Genomic DNA, 17389 nt, shown 5'->3' with positions numbered 1-17389 from the left:
CTAAAACATGGAGGTGGAGAGGGAGCAAATGCAGGTCTTCTCTGTAAACCAAGAAGAGATATGACCCTTGGAGGGTGAAGAGTTGAGGAGAAGCTGTGGATGAGATGAGGAGCAGAGGTGTAGAACAGTCACTGACTTGAGAGTGCACAAGCATTTACAAACTTTCATTCTCTTCTGTCATCACTCGTGACTTAGTGGTAAGCTCCTCCTCGTGACTAGAGCAGTCACCCCGGCTGAGGAGAGGTGCGTGTGGCCTCAGGTCCCATCTGTAGCCTCCTGGCCCCAGGGTGCAGTCTGGCATGGAAGCCACAGAGGTTCCAGGGTCACAATTTCACACTCATCTCCTTGATGGGTGTAAGCACAGATGTTCAACTTTTGTTTTTCCAAGTGCACACTGGTAATTTAATGAGTAGCATTCTCCAGCACAGTTCTTCAGATAATATATTCCTTCATTTGATCACCCCACCCTGTGAAACTGCTTGTACTCCCACCTGAATCCTGTCAGCATGAGGGAGTGTGTGCGAGGCTTAGGGGGACACTTCTCCGAATAGGAGGAAGTCCAGTGTGCCTGTCAGGTAGTATAGCAACACATGGACCGAAGTATATTTAGGTTATTTTGTATTTGTTTATGTTTCATGTTCATAGTTAAAGACCCAGGAAAGCAGAGGATTCATTCCAGGTTCTCTTTAGAGAATGAGGAAGCGTATTTAATCATGAACTAAAAAGGATACATCAGCTGTACTATTTGCACCTGAAAGGATGTAGTCACAGTAAATGACTTTGGTTCAGGTCTGCAAGCAGATGGCAGCACATCACTTTTTAAAAAATGCTTTATGGAGTCATGCAGTTCCCACTAAAATTTGCACAAATATGGAGCCATGACCCCAGGTTTAATGCCACACGAAGGCAAGTTATCAGGTATTTGATTTATAAGTAATAAGAAATTCTGCAAATGAAGATTTATTTTGGCATTCTTTAATTGCAGGATTAACTGAAATGGCTAAAAAAAGTAGTTACTATTTCACCTTATTATTATTTCTATGAAATTTCTGTCTTTATATGATAATGTTTATTTGAAATCATGTACCACAATAAAACCAGAGGTAGAAAACGGCACACCAAATAACAAACCTCAAACAAAACAGAACAAAACAAACAAAAAGACCACACTACCTCACAAAATTTCCTGAACCAACTATGTTCACAAATTGATAAGTTGCACCCCTTACCCTTGTCCACTCACAAGGCTGGTAAAAGTGACGCTTTTTGGCTTTTTGCAATCTAAGTATGTTCTCGGCACTTAATGAGCTTTTTAAAAGCCAGCTTAAAGTCTTCATTAAAACTTGTGTAGAGCAGAGGGTTGATCAGAGAATTAACATAACCGAGCCACGTCAAAAAATCAGCCACTTCAGAGGACACTGTATAGATGCTCAGACCTACAATCAACTCTTTGATGAAAAATGGCAGCCATGACAAAATGAATGCACCCAAAATCAGTCCTAGGATTCGTGCTGCCTTGCGCTCCCTGGTGCTAGAGATTTGCTGCCGTTCTCCAGGGTGATCTAGATCATTGTCGAAGGAAGGGATCCTGATAGAGGTGTGGATCTTCTCAAACTCTGTGGTAGGGTCTGAGGTGGAGAAATCAGACACACAGAAAGTCTGTGTAAGTTTACAACTCGCAAAAGAATTTTGGCTATCTGTGCTTCTGTTGCTTAAGTGCCGGCTTGATCCTCTTTTCTGGTAAAGGCTCTTGGCTGCATGATAAATACGGTAATACAGAATAAGTATCAAAGTCAAGGGGATATAAAATGCCCCCAGTGTGGAGTAAATGGTGTAGATGACATGGTCATGCTGGATTGTGCACTGACTAGGGCGTGGGCTCAGCTGGCGGTGGCTCCTCCAGAACAGAGGGGGCATGGAGATGAAGATGGAGATGGTCCAGACGGTGAGGATCATCAGCCCAGCCCTCTTGGCCGTCCTCTTCCTGGCATATTCAATAGCATTGGTGATGGCCCAGTACCTGTCCAGGGCAATCACACAGAGATGGAGGATGGAGCAGGTGCAGCAGGTCATGTCCACACTCAGCCACACCTCACAGATGAAGTACCCTAGTTTCCAGCTTTCCATGGCAATGTACATGATGCTCAGGGGCATGACGAGCACTGCCACCAGGAGGTCCGTCACGGCCAGAGAACAGATCAGGTAGTTGGCAGGCTGGTGGAGCTTCTTGGTGGTACAGATGGCCATGATCACGGCCAAATTCAACAACATGGTCAGGGTGGTGATGGTCACCAGAGTCATGGAAATGAGCATCTTCTCAGTGACGGTCTTGGGTCTCACAGCCACACTGGCTTCTGTGGTACAGTTAGTGATATTCATGTTTTCCCTGCTTTGATCTACACTGTGGAGAAGCTGTTGGTTATTTTCCCTCAGCTGGAAACTGCCCAGACTTCAGTGCCTCTCATTTATAAGAAGATTGTAGTTTGTTCAGCTTTGTAGTTTCTTATGTTCCATTTTGTATGGGGTAAAAGGAAGCACCACAGCATTTCTTCTGAATGGAGGGTTCCTGGAAAATAGTACGCTACTGGTTAATGAGTGAAAAATCATATTTTTTTCCCTCTGGAAAACATTATCATATTTCAGTATTCGTAAATTCTTTACACATATTTTTGATATAATTTCCTTTTTTATCTGTGGGTTTGAAGTTTATTTTTATTCTTCAAAAGATACCTTTTAAAAATTATAATTGACACACAATGTTACATTAATTTCAGGTGTACAACATAGTGATTCACAAGTTTATTCCTTATGCTGTGCTAACCACAAGTGTAGCTACCAAAAAGATACTTCTTAAAAAGTTAAGTTCCCAAACTCTTTCTCATGAAAACATTACCAACTTTAAAGTCTATCTTGCCACCTGAATTACTTTCTTATTTATATTTATTCATATATATGTAACATTTATATGTAAAAGGGTTTTTTTCTTTACATTTGGAAACATACATTCACATTGTATCATATTTTAGAAATTCAGGGACATTAAAGAAAAAATTATATTGTTTATAATAAGCAGATTTCAAACCAGTTTTTTTTTTTTAATTTTTTTTCAACGTTTATTTATTTTTGGGACAGAGAGAGACAGAGCATGAACGGGGGAGGGGCAGAGAGAGAGGGAGACACAGAATCGGAAACAGGCTCCAGGCTCTGAGCCATCAGCCCAGAGCCTGACGCGGGGCTCGAACTCACGGACCGCGAGATGGTGACCTGGCTGAAGTCGGATGCTTAACCCACTGCGCCACTCAGGCACCCCTCAAACAAGTTTTAAAGTTCCATAACAAATTTCAACTCCAAAGATATTTTAATGTCACAATGGAATTGTGCAATTTTGTCTATTTCTGACATTTTACTATCCCACTGTGCATTTCTTTGGAGAAAAGAGAAAAAAAGCATATAACACTACTTTGATGTTTATGACAAATTGTTCTCAGGGTAATATGGTAAATTGATTGTGAAATAGCATTATCATCAAGGTCAAAGAAATGTACATTAAAAAAATGTGTTTAGTTTTGGTTAACATTTGTGTTCTTTTAGTATCTATCTATCTATCTATCTATCTATCTATCTATCTATTAGTTGATCAATTGATCAACCTACCTACCTACCATCTATGATCTGTCTGTCTCCTGGATAGCTGTGATTAAGCTGGGCAATCACTGAGATACTGACATTTATTGAATGCATAATTGTAAGGAATTTTAAAAAAGTACAAGAGTCCGCCTTATCTGTAGTTTCGCTTCCGCACTTTCAGTTACCATGGTCTGCAAGCCAATGATCCTTTCTGACGAATCAGCAGAAGGTCAGTAGTAGCCTAACAATACGTCACGATGGCTGCGTCATCCACCTCACTTCATCTCATCACGTAGGCATTTTATGTCACATCATCACAAGAAAGGTGAGTACAGCACAGTAAGATATTTTGAGAGACCATATTCACATAATTAAAAACATTTTTAAAAAATGTTTATTTATTTTTGAGAGACAGAGCACGAGTGGGGGAGGGGCAGAGAGAGAGCGTGACACAGAATCTGAAGCGGGCTCCAGGTTCGGAGCTATCAGCACGGAGCCCGATTTGGGGCTGGAACTCACAAGCTGTGAGATGATGACCTGAGCTGAAATCAAGACGCTTAACCGACTGAGCCGCCCAGGTGCCCCACATTAACTGTTATTATAGTATATTGGTATAATTGTTCTATTGTCTATTAGTTATTGTTGTTAATCTTTACTAAACCTAACTGATAAATTAAACTTTATCATAGGTATGTAAGTATAGGAAAAAAACATAGTACATACAGAATTTGGTACTACCTGCAATTTCAGGCATTTACTGGAAGTCTTGGAATATATCTCCTGGGATAAGGGGGAACTACTGTAAACTCAAATATAAATGTATACTCATGAAAACAAGTCAATCAAAATCAACATAGGAATATTCACAGCCAATGGCTGCTGGTCAGAATGCCAATCAAATCCTCTAATTTGTCTCTGTGGGATTCTGTCCAGGAAAACTTCAAAGAAAACTGACATTTTTGCGGTTTTAAGAAGGGACATGGATTGATATGGATTAGGCTTAACAGGCACAATGATGTTAGCAAAGAATGAGGACAGGAACAGGTGAGGCATGTGTAAAATGGAGAGTTGAGCATGTAGGAGTCTTCGGGTGGAATGGGGACTGAAGTCAGGGGGCAGGAATACAAATCTCCAGCCATGGTGAGATCTCTCTGGCTCTGGATTTAATTGCTTCTGCCCATTGGGCAAAACCCAAGGAGACGGGGAGATAGTTACCATCTATCCTTTAGATATGGAAAGTAAAAGAAAATGATTTCACTAAAGACCAAAAATGGGGCAGTTGTTTTTAAGACAGTCTATTTTTCTGCAGTGAAATGAGATTCATTCTGCCTCTCTGTTGTCATTGTGCTTCTACAGCATTTCTGTGGATTGTACCCTTTTTTGAAATTCGTATGTTTCTCTAGTTCTTCCATGGGACTTGTTCTGCCAACAATCCCCTCCTTTTTGTAAATTAAATGTTTTCGTCTCCACTGGTTATTTACCCTTCTTTTATAATCAGTTTAAACTTACATTTATATCTAAGACAGGCTGTAGCATTGAAAGTATATGGGCTTTGGAATCAGGGAGACCCGGGTTGTTGCTGAGCCATCATCAGCTTGGGGCACCCTCACTACATTTCCCCCTGTGTCCCACGTGTTTATTTCTCTGTCCAACCCCTTTCTCTTTAAATGAAGGAAAGTTCTTTTTTTTTCTGCAAAAATTAATCCTAAGTTATGTTTTTCTTGAGTTCTTGAGGTTTGTTGGGAGAGCAGTTCTAAATAAAAAGGCTTTTCCATTCTGATCGGAAGATTGAGAGTTTGGAGAGTAGCATGGAGAAGAGACAGAAAACTTCAGAAGTTTTAGTTTGATAATAGAGATAATTAGGAAATGTTATTTTCAAAGCATCAAGTAAAACAAAAATCAAATAATTCAGCTTTATCAAGCTTTTAAAAGCTGCTCTAGGGGCGCCTGGGTGGCTCAGTCAGTTATCCCTTGATTTCAGTTCAGGTCATGGTCTCAGGATTCGTGAGTTTGAGCCCCACATTGGGCTCTGCTGACAGCAGAGACTCTGACTGGGATTCCTCCCCTGACTCACTCTCTCTGCCCCTCCCTGCTCTCTCTGTCTCTCTCAAAGTAAATAAATAAACGTTAAAAAAAATTAAAAGCTGCTCTATTTATCTGAGCTTCCATACATCCTGTCATTTCTCCAGTGACATCATTTTCTTCCTTATTTTGTCACTATTTATTTTTCATTCCCCCCCAGAAGACTATACATTCTGGAGGGTGGGATGTATGCCTGATTCATCTTTTTAGCTGCCTTCAGTTAAATTAGGAAAAACATTACTGGTTGAGGCTATATTGTCAGCTCTTTAATGTGACTCCCTGGTTTATTTTGTGCCCAGGCCTTTCAGAATAGGAGTTGAGTGTTGTATCCTTGTGTTGTCAGTCACTCCAAATTCCTGCACACATCCAGCTTTCCATCTTTTATCATTTTTTCATTTAACATATATCTCAAAGTTTGTTTCATAACACCATATGGAACGCAGTCTTTCAAATCACTGGGTGGGATGACATGGGAGCAATTACAGATTGAACAAGTCTGAGAACTGCACCTTGGAGCTTTTCACTAATCAAAGGTCAGGAAGGAAAGGAGGAACCAGTGAAACAGAGGAGAACAGCTCTTGAGGTGGAGGAGAATGATGGAGATAATCCCAAGACCAAGTGAAGAAAGTGCATGAAGAGCAATCAGCTGTGTAAGTGCTGCTGACAGGTGGTGGGTGACGAGGACTTGATCATTGGGCTGGGCAATGTGGATGACACTGATGACCTTGACAGGACCCATTTGGTGCAGTGGTGGAGATGAAAGTCTGAATGTGGTAGTTTCAAGAAAGAATGGGAAGAAAGGAAATAGAGGATTGGATAAGAACAAGTATTTCAAGAGTTTTGCCTTTGAAAAGGGGAACAGAGAAATAAGGTAGCTATGGGGGGAGATGTGGGGTCAAGGTTGTTTTCTTTTTAGGATGAGAGATTGTCTTTTTAAACTGGACTGTTTACAGTTTTCTTTGCTGCTACACCCAATATACTTTATATTGGGGCAGAGAGCATTTCAGGAGTGAGTGAAATGTAAAAGAGGAAGGAGGAAAGCAGGGATGGAATAGGCAGGGAGTCAGTGGGTTGGGGGCACCAGGGAGGTAGAATTCTCTGAGCAATTTCGGGGATTACATTGGGGATCATGAAAGGGAAAAAGATATAGCCATACTCAGGAAATGACCCAACTTCAATTGTCTTGGTTCCTTTACCTTGTTAAGGAAATAGCACATGGTTTTATAATCACTAGCAATTCCTTAGGAGGTAGTATGATTTCTTTTTTTTTTCTTTTATCTTTTTTTAAAATTTTTTCTAGAGGTAGTATGATTTCTAATTAGAACAATGCTTGTTAAATAGCCTCCCAAAATTTAAGTCTCTTTTGCCTTTAACATAGTAGGAGAGGAGGAACTATGTAACACTTAACTCAAAACACATGCTGCAGAACAATCCAAACACTAATATCAATACACCAAGCTTGCGTTAGTCCACTGGGATGCAAAATTAACTGCAATAATCACAGCTAAAAGTGGACATATCCTATCAGGAGTTAATGGGAGGTTTATAAAATTTAGTTTCTGTTCTGATTATGACATGGAAAATACCAGTGCAGTCCAAAGCCATATTTAAATAGTTTTTCATTGAAATTACAAATAGGGAGAATCACTGTAAACCAAATGGGTTGGGGTATACTGCTTTCATTTACTGAGATGCTTCAGAGCCTCTGATTTAGTATACTACTCCAGTGGCAGAACACCAGGGATAGGTCATGAGCACACTCATTTTTATATTAAATTTAATTAATTAATTAATTTTTATTTATTTATTTGAGAAAGCAAGAGAGAGAGAGAGAGAGAGAGCTGTGAGGAGGGGAGGGGGCAGAGGAGAGAGAATCTTTTTTTTTTTTCAATATATGAAATTTATTGTCAAATTGGTTTCCATATAACACCCAGTGCTCATCCCAAAAGGTGCCCTCCTCAATACCCATCACCCACCCCCCCCACCCCCCATCAACCCTCAGTTTGTTCTCAGTTTTTAACAGTCTCTTATGCTTTGGCTCTAGAGAGAGAGAATCTTAAGAAGGCTCCATGCTTAGCTTGGAGCCCAATGCAGGACTTGATCCCATGACCCTGGGATCATGACCTGAGTTGAAATCAAGAGTTGGATGCGCAACTGAATGAGCCACCCATGCACCTCTAGCACACTTATTTTTTAATTTAATTTTTTAATGTTTATTTATTTTTGAGAGAGACAGAGCATGAGAAGGGGAGGGGCAGAGAGAGATGGAAACACAGAATCCGAAGCAGGCTCTAGGCTGTGAGCTGTCAGCAGAGAGCCTGATGTGGGGCTTGAACTCACAGACTGTGAGATCATGACCTGAGCCGAAGTCATATGCTTAACCGACTGAGCCACCCAGGCGCCCCTAGCACACTTACTTTTAATTTCACCATCTTACATAGTCTTGGTTTTCAACAACTCTTTTTAAAAAAAAATTTTTTTTAATGTTCATTTGTTTTTGAGAGAGAGACAGAGACAGAGCGCAAGCGGGGGAGGGGCAGACAGAGAGAGGGAGACACAGAATCCAAAGCAGGCTCCAGGCTCCAAGCTGTCAGCACAGAGCCCGACGCGGGGCTTGAACCCACCAACCATGAGATCATGACCTGAGCCAAAGTGGGAGGCTTAACCAACTGAGCCACCCAGGCACCCCAGTTTTCAACAACTCTTTATGATTTACCATAAATATTCTTTCATCTCTTCTTTGATTATTTTCATTTTGCCCTAATTTCTTTAAATAATTAAATTTTAAAAATCTCTAATGTAGGATCTAAGAAATAAAACACACAAAACAACACAAAACACACTCTACTACAGAGAACAAACTGGTGGTTGCCAGAGGGGAGGAGAATGGGAGGATGAAGTAGGTGCAGGGGATTAAGAGGTATAAACTTTCAATAATAAAATGAGTAAGTCATGGGATATGAAGTGCAGCATTAAGGAATATAGTCAATAATATTGTAGTAACTATGTATAGTGATAGATGGTAATGAGACTTACCATGGTGACCACTTAATAATATATATAAATGTTAAATCACTATGTTGTATACCTGAAACTAATATTGTATAGCACGTCAACTATACTTCAATAAAAAAAGAAAAAAATCTTCAATGGGTGCTAATTTCTTTTTGTTTTTTTTTTCAAATTTTGGGAGTAGCTGCTTGCCCTCATATTACTAATTTTATCTCTCTAATTGTTTTAAATTTACTTCCTCAGCCTTCATAAAGCTTCTCCTTGGCCTGTTATAGGAAAGAAAGGGGTACATAGTAGTTTCTCGGTTAGTTCTTCAATGAGAGCAAAGGAAGGTGCACAGGAGATACTGGATTGTGGAGTTCATTGTTTTTTTTTCTTGTTTATGTAAACTGTGATTGAGACATGACATGTGATTATTATGAGGTTATTATATTCATAATAACAGGAAAATACTATCATTGTAAAAATCAAACAAAACAATACATAGAGTTTTAGGAGATGTTTATATATTCTGGACACAAGTCTTTTGTCAGAAGAATGTTTTGTGAACATTTTCTTCTACTCTAGCTTTGCTTTTATGTTTTTTAATGATCTCTTTTGATGAGAAGATTTTAATTTTGATGAAGTCTAAGTTATCTATTTTTTCTTTATGATTAGAGCTTCCTGTGTCAAAGAAATGACTTCAAGTTCACAAAAATGTTTTTCTGTATTTTCTTCTAGAAGATTAAAATCTTTAGTTTTCATGTGGGAAGAGGTCATCAGCGGACATGACCACTGATTGACCTGTAAGCTGGATCCAGACAACCAGAGGCATCTCACCACCTACCTTCCCCTATCCTTGGAATGTGTGCTCAGCCTACCCATTCCCATAGTGGGAACCATTTTGAAGGATGCAGCCTTGAGAGAACAATTTGTAGATGAGATTGTCTGGATGGAATGCATTACTGAACCCAGGTAAGGCTTCTATATAAAGATTCTGGAGGATGGGTGTGGAGGTCTACTCTTCTCATGGGCAGACAAGCCTCCTGTGTAATTTTCCTTTCCTATTAAACCTGCCGCCTACCAATCTGGAGTGGTCTGTCTCTTAGACTCCTTGCCCTCCATTCAGGGGCCAATTTCAGATTTCAACTGAGAAATTCCCAAATTTGTAAACCAACAGTTCATGATCTATCTTGAATACATTTTAGCATTTGGATATGAGGTAAGTGTTGAGGTTTATCTTTTTTCCCAATATGGGTATCTGGTTATTTCAGCAACTTTTGTAGGAAAGACTTTATTTCCCCAATTGAAATGCTTTGGTGTCTTTGTCAAAAATCAGTCAACTGTATGTGTCACTCTATTATTTTTTTTTTAATGTTTGTTTGTTTGTTTGTTTGTTTATTCATTCATTTTTGAGGGAGAGAGAGAGAGCGAGGGAGAGGCCTGTATTTTTTATTTAATTTTTAAATTTGAGTATAGTTGACACACGTTACATTAGTTTCAGGTGTACAGTGTAGTGATTTGACAAGTTTATATGTTATGCTATGCTCACCACAAGTGTAGCTATCATTTGTCACTACACACTGCTGTTACAACATCATTGACTGTATTCCTTATGTTGTGCCTTTTATTCCCATGACTTATTTATTTTGTAACTGGAATCTTATATCTCTCACCCATTCACCCATTTTACCTATCCCACACACCCACCATCCCTCTGGAAATCATCAGTTTGTTCTCTGTATTATAGGTCTGATTGTCCTTTTTGTTTGTTTAATCATTTGTTTTGTTTTTAAGATTCCACATATGAGTGAAATCATATGGTATTTGTCTTTCTCAGTCTGACTCATTTTACTTAGCATAATACCCTCTAGGTCTATCCATGATGTCACAAATGGCAAACAAAACAAAAACTCAACCTTTTTTATTGCTGCATAATATTCCATTGTGTATATCTATATCTGTATCTATATCTATCAATATCTATCTATTTATCTGTATCTATGCAACATCTTTTTATGTATTTGTGTGTCAGTGGACACTTGGGTTGCTTCTATATGTTGGCTATTATAAATAATGCTGCAATAAACCTTAGGGTGTATAAATTGGTAGCATTTCTATAAACTAATAATCAAGCAGCAAAAAGAGAAATATCCCTATGCATTATAGTATTTTTGATGTTTTTGTAAATGGTACTTGTATTTAAATTTCCATTTTTATTTTTTGCATAGGGAAATACAGTGGATTTCTGGATATTGATTTTCAATCTGTGATCTTGTTAAATACTCTTATCGATCCTAGTAGATATTTTGTAGATTCTTATGATCTTTCTGTGAAAACAATCATTTCATTTGCAAACAGTTTTATTTCTTCTGTTTTATTCCTTTTATTTCTTTGTCTTGCCATGTTATACTGACTAGTACTACAGTGAAATGCTGAATAGGGGGTGCCTGTTTGGCTCAGTCAGTTGAGCATCTCTTTTTAGATTTTAGCTCAGGTCATGATTCCAGGGTCTTGGGATTGAGCCCCACATTGGGCTGTATGTTGAGTGTGGAGCCTGCTTAAGATTCTCTTTCTGTCAGGCTGCCTGGGTGGCTTAGTCCATTAAGCATCTGACTGGCTCGGTTCATGATCTCATGGTTTGTGGGTTCGAGCCCCACATTTGGGCTCTGTGCTGATAGCACAGAGCCTGGAACATGTTTCAGATTCTGTGTCTCCCTCTTGCTCTCTCTGCCCTCCCTCCCTTACTCACACTCGGCCTCTCTCTCTCAAAAATAAACAGTAAAAAAAAAAATTAAAAAAAAGATTCTCTTTCTCTCAAGACAAATATATGACTTCACTCATATGAGTACTTTAAGATACAAAACAGATGAACATAAGGGAAGGGAAGTAAAAAGAATATAAAACAGGGAGGGGGACAAAACATAAAAGACTCTTAAATATAAAGAATAAACAGAGGGTTACTGGAAGGATTGTGGGAGGGGCGATGGTATAAATGGATAAGGGACATTAAGGAATATATTCCTGAAATCATTGTTGCACCATATGCTAACTAACTTGGATGTAAATTAAACACTAAATAAATAAAAAAAAATTCTCTTTCTCTCTCTCACTCTGCCCCCTTCCCTGCTTGTGTGCTGTCTCTAAATAAATAAATAGTCCTTTAAAAAATGCTGATTAGAAGTGGTAAGGGCAGACATTGTTATCTTCTTCCCAATATACATGGGGGAAATGTTCATCATTTATCATTAATATATTAACTACAAGTTTTTCTTAGATACCTTTTATTAGTTTGAAGAAAGTTTCTTCTATTCCTAAATTGCTGATAGTTTTTATAATAAGTGGGCATTTAATTTAATCAAATGTATCTTTTTCAACTACTGAGATGGTTTTGTGATTTCTTTATTCTGTTAATGTGGTGAATCACAGTAATTGATTTTTGGATGTTAAAACAATCTTGCAGTCTTGGAAAAACTTCCAAGTCTTGGAAAAACATCATAATTAGTTTCGATGTATTGTTTTTTAAAAAAACATCTATTGCTGACTTTGATTTGCTATTTTTTGTTAAGGAGTTTTGCATTTATGTTAAGGAGTGATATTTGTCTGAAAATTTCTTTTCTTGTATTAATTTGTGAGTTTTGGTATCAAGGCTATGCTGTCTTTTAAAAAATGAGTTTAAAAATTTTTCTGAAGGGTTTTGAGAAATATCAATGTCATTTCTTTTGTGAATATTTGATGGAATGTACTTGTGGATCTCTTTGGAACTTGAGTTTTCCTTGTGGAAGATTTTTAAGTACAAATTCTTTACTCAAATAAAAAAAAACCCCATAAACAGCAACACCAAAACACCATATATTGGGCTTTATGGGATTTCTATTTATTCTTGTGTCACTTTTGGTAACTTATATCCTTTAAGGAATTTTTCCACTTAATCTTAGTTTAATTAACTAAGAATTTAATCTTAGTTGTCAAATTAATAGTCATAAGGTTAGTCATAATATTCCTTTCATGTTCTTTTAATGCCTATAATATCTTTGTGATATTCTTTCATTCTTGCTATTGGTTTGATCAATCTAGGTAAGGATTTTTCAATTGCATTAATCTTTACAAAGAATCAGCTTCTGAATGACTTGTTTTTCTCTATTATCTATTCTTTAATTACTTTTAGCCTTTATATTTATTATTTCCTTCCTTTCCTTACCTTGGTTTAACTCACTCTTCTTTTTCTAGTCTCTTAATGTAGAAGCTAAGAAAATTAGTTTAGAACTTTTTCACCAACAATGTAAGCATTTAGAATTATAAATTTTGCTCTAAGCACTATTTTAGCTGCACTCTATACATTTTAGTATTTGTATTTTCATTATTGTTTAGTCAGAAATATTTTCTAATATCTTCGTGGTTTCTTATTTGGCTTATGCGACATTTAGGAGTGCACTTTTTAACTTCAAAAATAAGGATTTTATATGTTCTTTTAAAATTGACTTTTAATTCCATCATACTCAGGCTTATAAAACATTGTATGATTTCAGTCATTTGAAATTTATTCAGACTTATTTTATGGCTCAGCTTATAGTCTCTGTGGTGATGTTATGTATATGTTAAAGAGAATGTATATTCTGTGATTCTTCCATGTTATTTGCTTGACAGAATTGTTCAAATTTTTTATACCTTTGCTGATGTTTTGTCAACTTTCTGTCAATTGTTGAGAGAAGGGTTAAAATCTGTAACTATAATTTTAGATACGCTAATCTCCTCTTTTGGTTAGGTCAGTTTTTGAGTCATGTATTTTGAAAGTAAGTTATTAGATATATACTCATTTAGAATTGCCGTCTTCTTGATGAATTGACCATTATATCATTATATACCTCTGTTTGTCCCCAGTGTTCTATGTTATGATGTTTACTTTGTATGATTTTAATAAAGCCACTCCAGCTTTCTTTTAATTAATGTTTGCATGGTATATCTTTTTCCATACTTTTACTTTTAACCTATTTATGTCTTTATACTTAGTGGGTTTCTTATAGATAGCCTCTATCTATAAGATATAGATGTCTTATAGATAGCCTCTTGCATTTTTGTCCAGTCTTTCTCTGCCTTTTAATTAGGATGTTTAGATTACTTACACATAATGTAATTATTGATGTGCTTGTTTTTAATTCTACCATCTTTGTATTTACTTTCTATTTAATCAAGTATCCTTTTGTTTGATTTTTTTTAGCACTTTATGATTTTCAGCATCCAAGTTCTGTGCATGTGATGGTAAATTTATACCTAAGCTTCTTACTAGTTTTTTCTGGAGGGATTGTAAATGGCATTGTTTCTTTAATTTCAGGTTTGACACGTTTATTTTTAGGATACAGAAATGTGATTTATTTTGTTTTTTGATCTTGCTTAACTCACCTATTAGTTATAGGACTCTTTTGGTAGACTCTGGTGTTTTCTGCATAGATGATCATGCCATTTTCAAATAGGAACACTTTCTTCTTTCTTATCTGTATTGCTTTTCTTGCCTTTTTGAAGTAGCTAGACCTTCCAGTACTATGTTGATTATCAGTAATGAGAGCATCCTTCTTTAGCTTCTCCCTACTTTAGGGAGAAAGCATCCATTCTTTACCTGTTAACAGAAGAGGGATCATTTTTGGGGAATGGAAGGTGAGCATAAGTGGTATGTGCCATTTCTAGGCCTGGTGTACAAAAACTTTTAATGTACTATCCTAACTCTCAATCTCCATCCACTAGTGGATGGGATGGAAGTATCCGGGGGGGGGGGTGTCTCTGAATGACGAGGTGGGGCAGAATGCAACCCCTTCTCCTTCTGACTTGCATTAGATGGTGATATAAATGAGAAATAGCATTTTGCTGTGTTAAGTCACTGATACATTGGGGCTTATCACTTAAAGGAACTAATTATTTACCTTAAGTAACACATCCTTGAGTGATTTAATCTCTGGATGTTTGGTTTTACAACTTGAAAAATGAGGATAATTATATCGACCTCACATATTTATAGAAAAAAAGGAAATGAGACAGCATTTGCCAAAGTGCTTACACATTTCCTGTAATGTGAGGTACTCAATAAACATTTGTTCAGTCTCCTGTTTGCTGAGCATACTCATATGTAGATATACTAATGGGTTTGTTATCTTCATATTGAACTAAAAGGTATTTACTAGTGTTTGTGTCTTTGAATATTTAATCCATCCCTTTAAAATGTATTCTTCAGCAATAAAAGTGATGAAACAAAATGTAAACCTCATATATACTGATCAGAATATTATGCATTTGTCAGTCCCCCTAACATAGAATTCATAGTCGAATTTGACTTTAAGGACTGTTTTTAAGAAAATTCATATCACATGTATTACAGGTTATGCTCATGCCTTTCTTGTATCTTTTGGAAACACAATTATATGAAAAGATGAGGAGAAAAAGAGCAAGGAAGTTTTCCCCATCTATATAAAATTTATGTGGAAAGCAGATATATGCCTTTTTTTGACCAAGTCACTTCCATTCATTCACAAAGTCATTTTGAAGGGATTATTGTTTAGAAGACAAATCCAAAAAGATGTCCAAAGGAAGAGATGGTTGAGATTTCTTTGACAAAGCTAAGGGATTTAGGTGATGAGTGAGGATGGGGGTGTGGTGGAGTTTAGGTTGGGGCTGAAACCTTCCAGGTTGAAAGCAGAGGATGGCCTGTGTGGGAAAAGGCCTTTTCTTGGGAAAAGGAAGTAATTTAGAGAACTGGGTGGCAGGAAGGGGCTATGATTTATGGGCAAAATGATTTTACTATTTTGGAGATGATAATATAAATTTCAGATATTGTTATAATATCCTAGATAACTTCTAGAGTAAAGAGAATTTAGAGAAGTTTCTCAAATTTGAAGGTTTGTCTAAAACTTATGTTTTTAATTTGAGTCTTTTATGGTATTAAACATAGACACTATTGTATAGCTAGCACACTTTTGTTTCTTTGAAATCTGGTTAGTTTACTGGTTTGGGCTTTCACCTTAGTACTTTTGCTGACCTATAAAGGAGAGCCTCAATTTTTGTTATGTTCAGAACACATTCTGTTTCTCAGATTACTACAAATAATTATTATAAATAATACTCAGGTTATTCAGTGAAGAACAAACATTGCTTTTCCTTTTTTTAAAAAGTTTATTTATTTTGAGAGACAGAGAGAGAGAGTGGGACTGGGGCAGAGAGAGAGGGAGACAGCAAATCCCAAGCAGGCTCCACAGTGTCAGTGCAGAGCCCCATGCAGGGCTTGACCTCAAAAACCACGAGATCGTGACCTGCGCCAAAGTCAGATGCTTAACTGACTGAGCCACCCAGGCGCCCCGACATTGCTTTTCCTTTTATTGTGCAGTGTGCTGTTTCCACTCCACCCCTGGCTGTTAAACTCATTCAGCTTCCCCAAACCTTTTTTAAAATGTGTGTCTTGGATTGGGCAATGCATTAGCTATAGAATTCTGCCATGCTTCAGACAGACAGCATATGATGAGATATTTGTACCATCTAGTTTTTTTTTACATAAATTTTTTGTTTCGGTATAATTTTATATTTATAGAGAAGTTGTGAAGGTAGTACAGAGTTCCTGTATATCCATCACCCAGTTTTACCCATTGTTAACATCTTACATTACAGATGTAATGTAATTACATTTATCAAAACTAAGAAAGCAACATTATTCATCACTATTAACTAAACTCCAGACCTTAGTTGGATTTAACCAGCTTTTCCATTAATGCCTTCTTTCTGTTTCATTGCAGGACACATTATAGTTAGTTGTCACATTTTCCTAGTCTCCTCTGGTCTGTGATAATTTCTCACTCTGCTTGATTTGCATGACTTTGATGGTCTTGAGTACTGGCCAAGTATTTTTTAGAATGTCTCCTGATCTTGGTTTGTCTGATGTCTTTATCATGGTTAGACTGGGGTTATGGGATTTGGGAAGAATACCTTCTCATTACCTCACATCAGAATACATCATATCCACATGGCATTACTGGTGATGTTAACCTTCATCACTTGGTTAAGGCAGCTCTCTCCAGGACTCTCCACAGCAAAGGGACTGTTTTTCCCTTTCCCTGCTCTAATTTTTGGGAGTGAGTCACTGAGTGTAGCTCACCCTCAAGGGTAGGGAATTAAGCGCCACCTCCTGGAGGGGAGAATATGTGTATATATTATTTAGAATTCTTCTGTGGGGAAGATTTGTCTCTCCTCTACCATTTATTCTACTTATTCAGTAATTTATATTTGTACTTATATGTCTGTACATTTATGACTCAGTCCAAAGAAAACCATAGCCTCTAGTTTTGGGACAATTATCTTTATAAAAGTGCTGTTGATGCCTAGTTACATTATTTGTTTATCAATATAGACTTATGAATATTTATTTTATACTTTTTAATTGAATACTGCATTATTTTGCTGCTTAAATTGTTCCATCATTGGCCATCAAGAGCTCTTTCAGTTGGCTGTTGATACATTATCTCTTTTATCACACTATTTTCCTTTGTCCAGAATGGACAGGCTACACCTCTTTGAAGGGTGTTGGGGGAAAACAATCTGCTCTGTGAAGTATAGATAAGGTTTTTAGTCAATAGAGAGTCTCTATTGCCAGCAAATAAAGCCTTTTAATATGAAGGACACCTGTAGAAGTGTTGTTTACTTTTCAGCTGAGAAT

General features: G+C 37.2%; 1 protein-coding gene and 1 long non-coding RNA gene across 2 annotated transcripts in view; one reads left to right on the top strand and one right to left on the bottom strand.

Moving 5' to 3' along the window:
• Positions 1-959: 959 nt before the first annotated feature.
• Positions 960-17389, bottom strand: part of HTR1E (5-hydroxytryptamine receptor 1E) — a 90353-nt gene continuing 73923 nt past the window's right edge. Inside the window, exon 2 of the mRNA XM_006931876.4 lies at positions 960-2566. Coding sequence (XP_006931938.2) covers positions 1282-2379 — 1098 coding nt within the window. The 5' untranslated portion in view covers positions 2380-2566 and the 3' untranslated portion in view covers positions 960-1281. The remainder of the gene's footprint in view (positions 2567-17389) is intronic.
• The window catches only part of LOC123385458, a 59732-nt gene continuing 46052 nt past the window's right edge, over positions 3710-17389 (top strand). Inside the window, exons 1-2 of the long non-coding RNA XR_006597984.1 lie at positions 3710-3952; positions 9442-9675. This is a non-coding gene — a long non-coding RNA (uncharacterized LOC123385458). The remainder of the gene's footprint in view (positions 3953-9441; positions 9676-17389) is intronic.

The sequence above is a fragment of the Felis catus genome, chromosome B2, assembly GCF_018350175.1.
Source record: "Felis catus isolate Fca126 chromosome B2, F.catus_Fca126_mat1.0, whole genome shotgun sequence".
In the NCBI taxonomy this organism is placed as follows: Eukaryota; Metazoa; Chordata; class Mammalia; order Carnivora; family Felidae; genus Felis; species Felis catus.
This window is presented reverse-complemented; position numbering and strand designations above follow the sequence as displayed.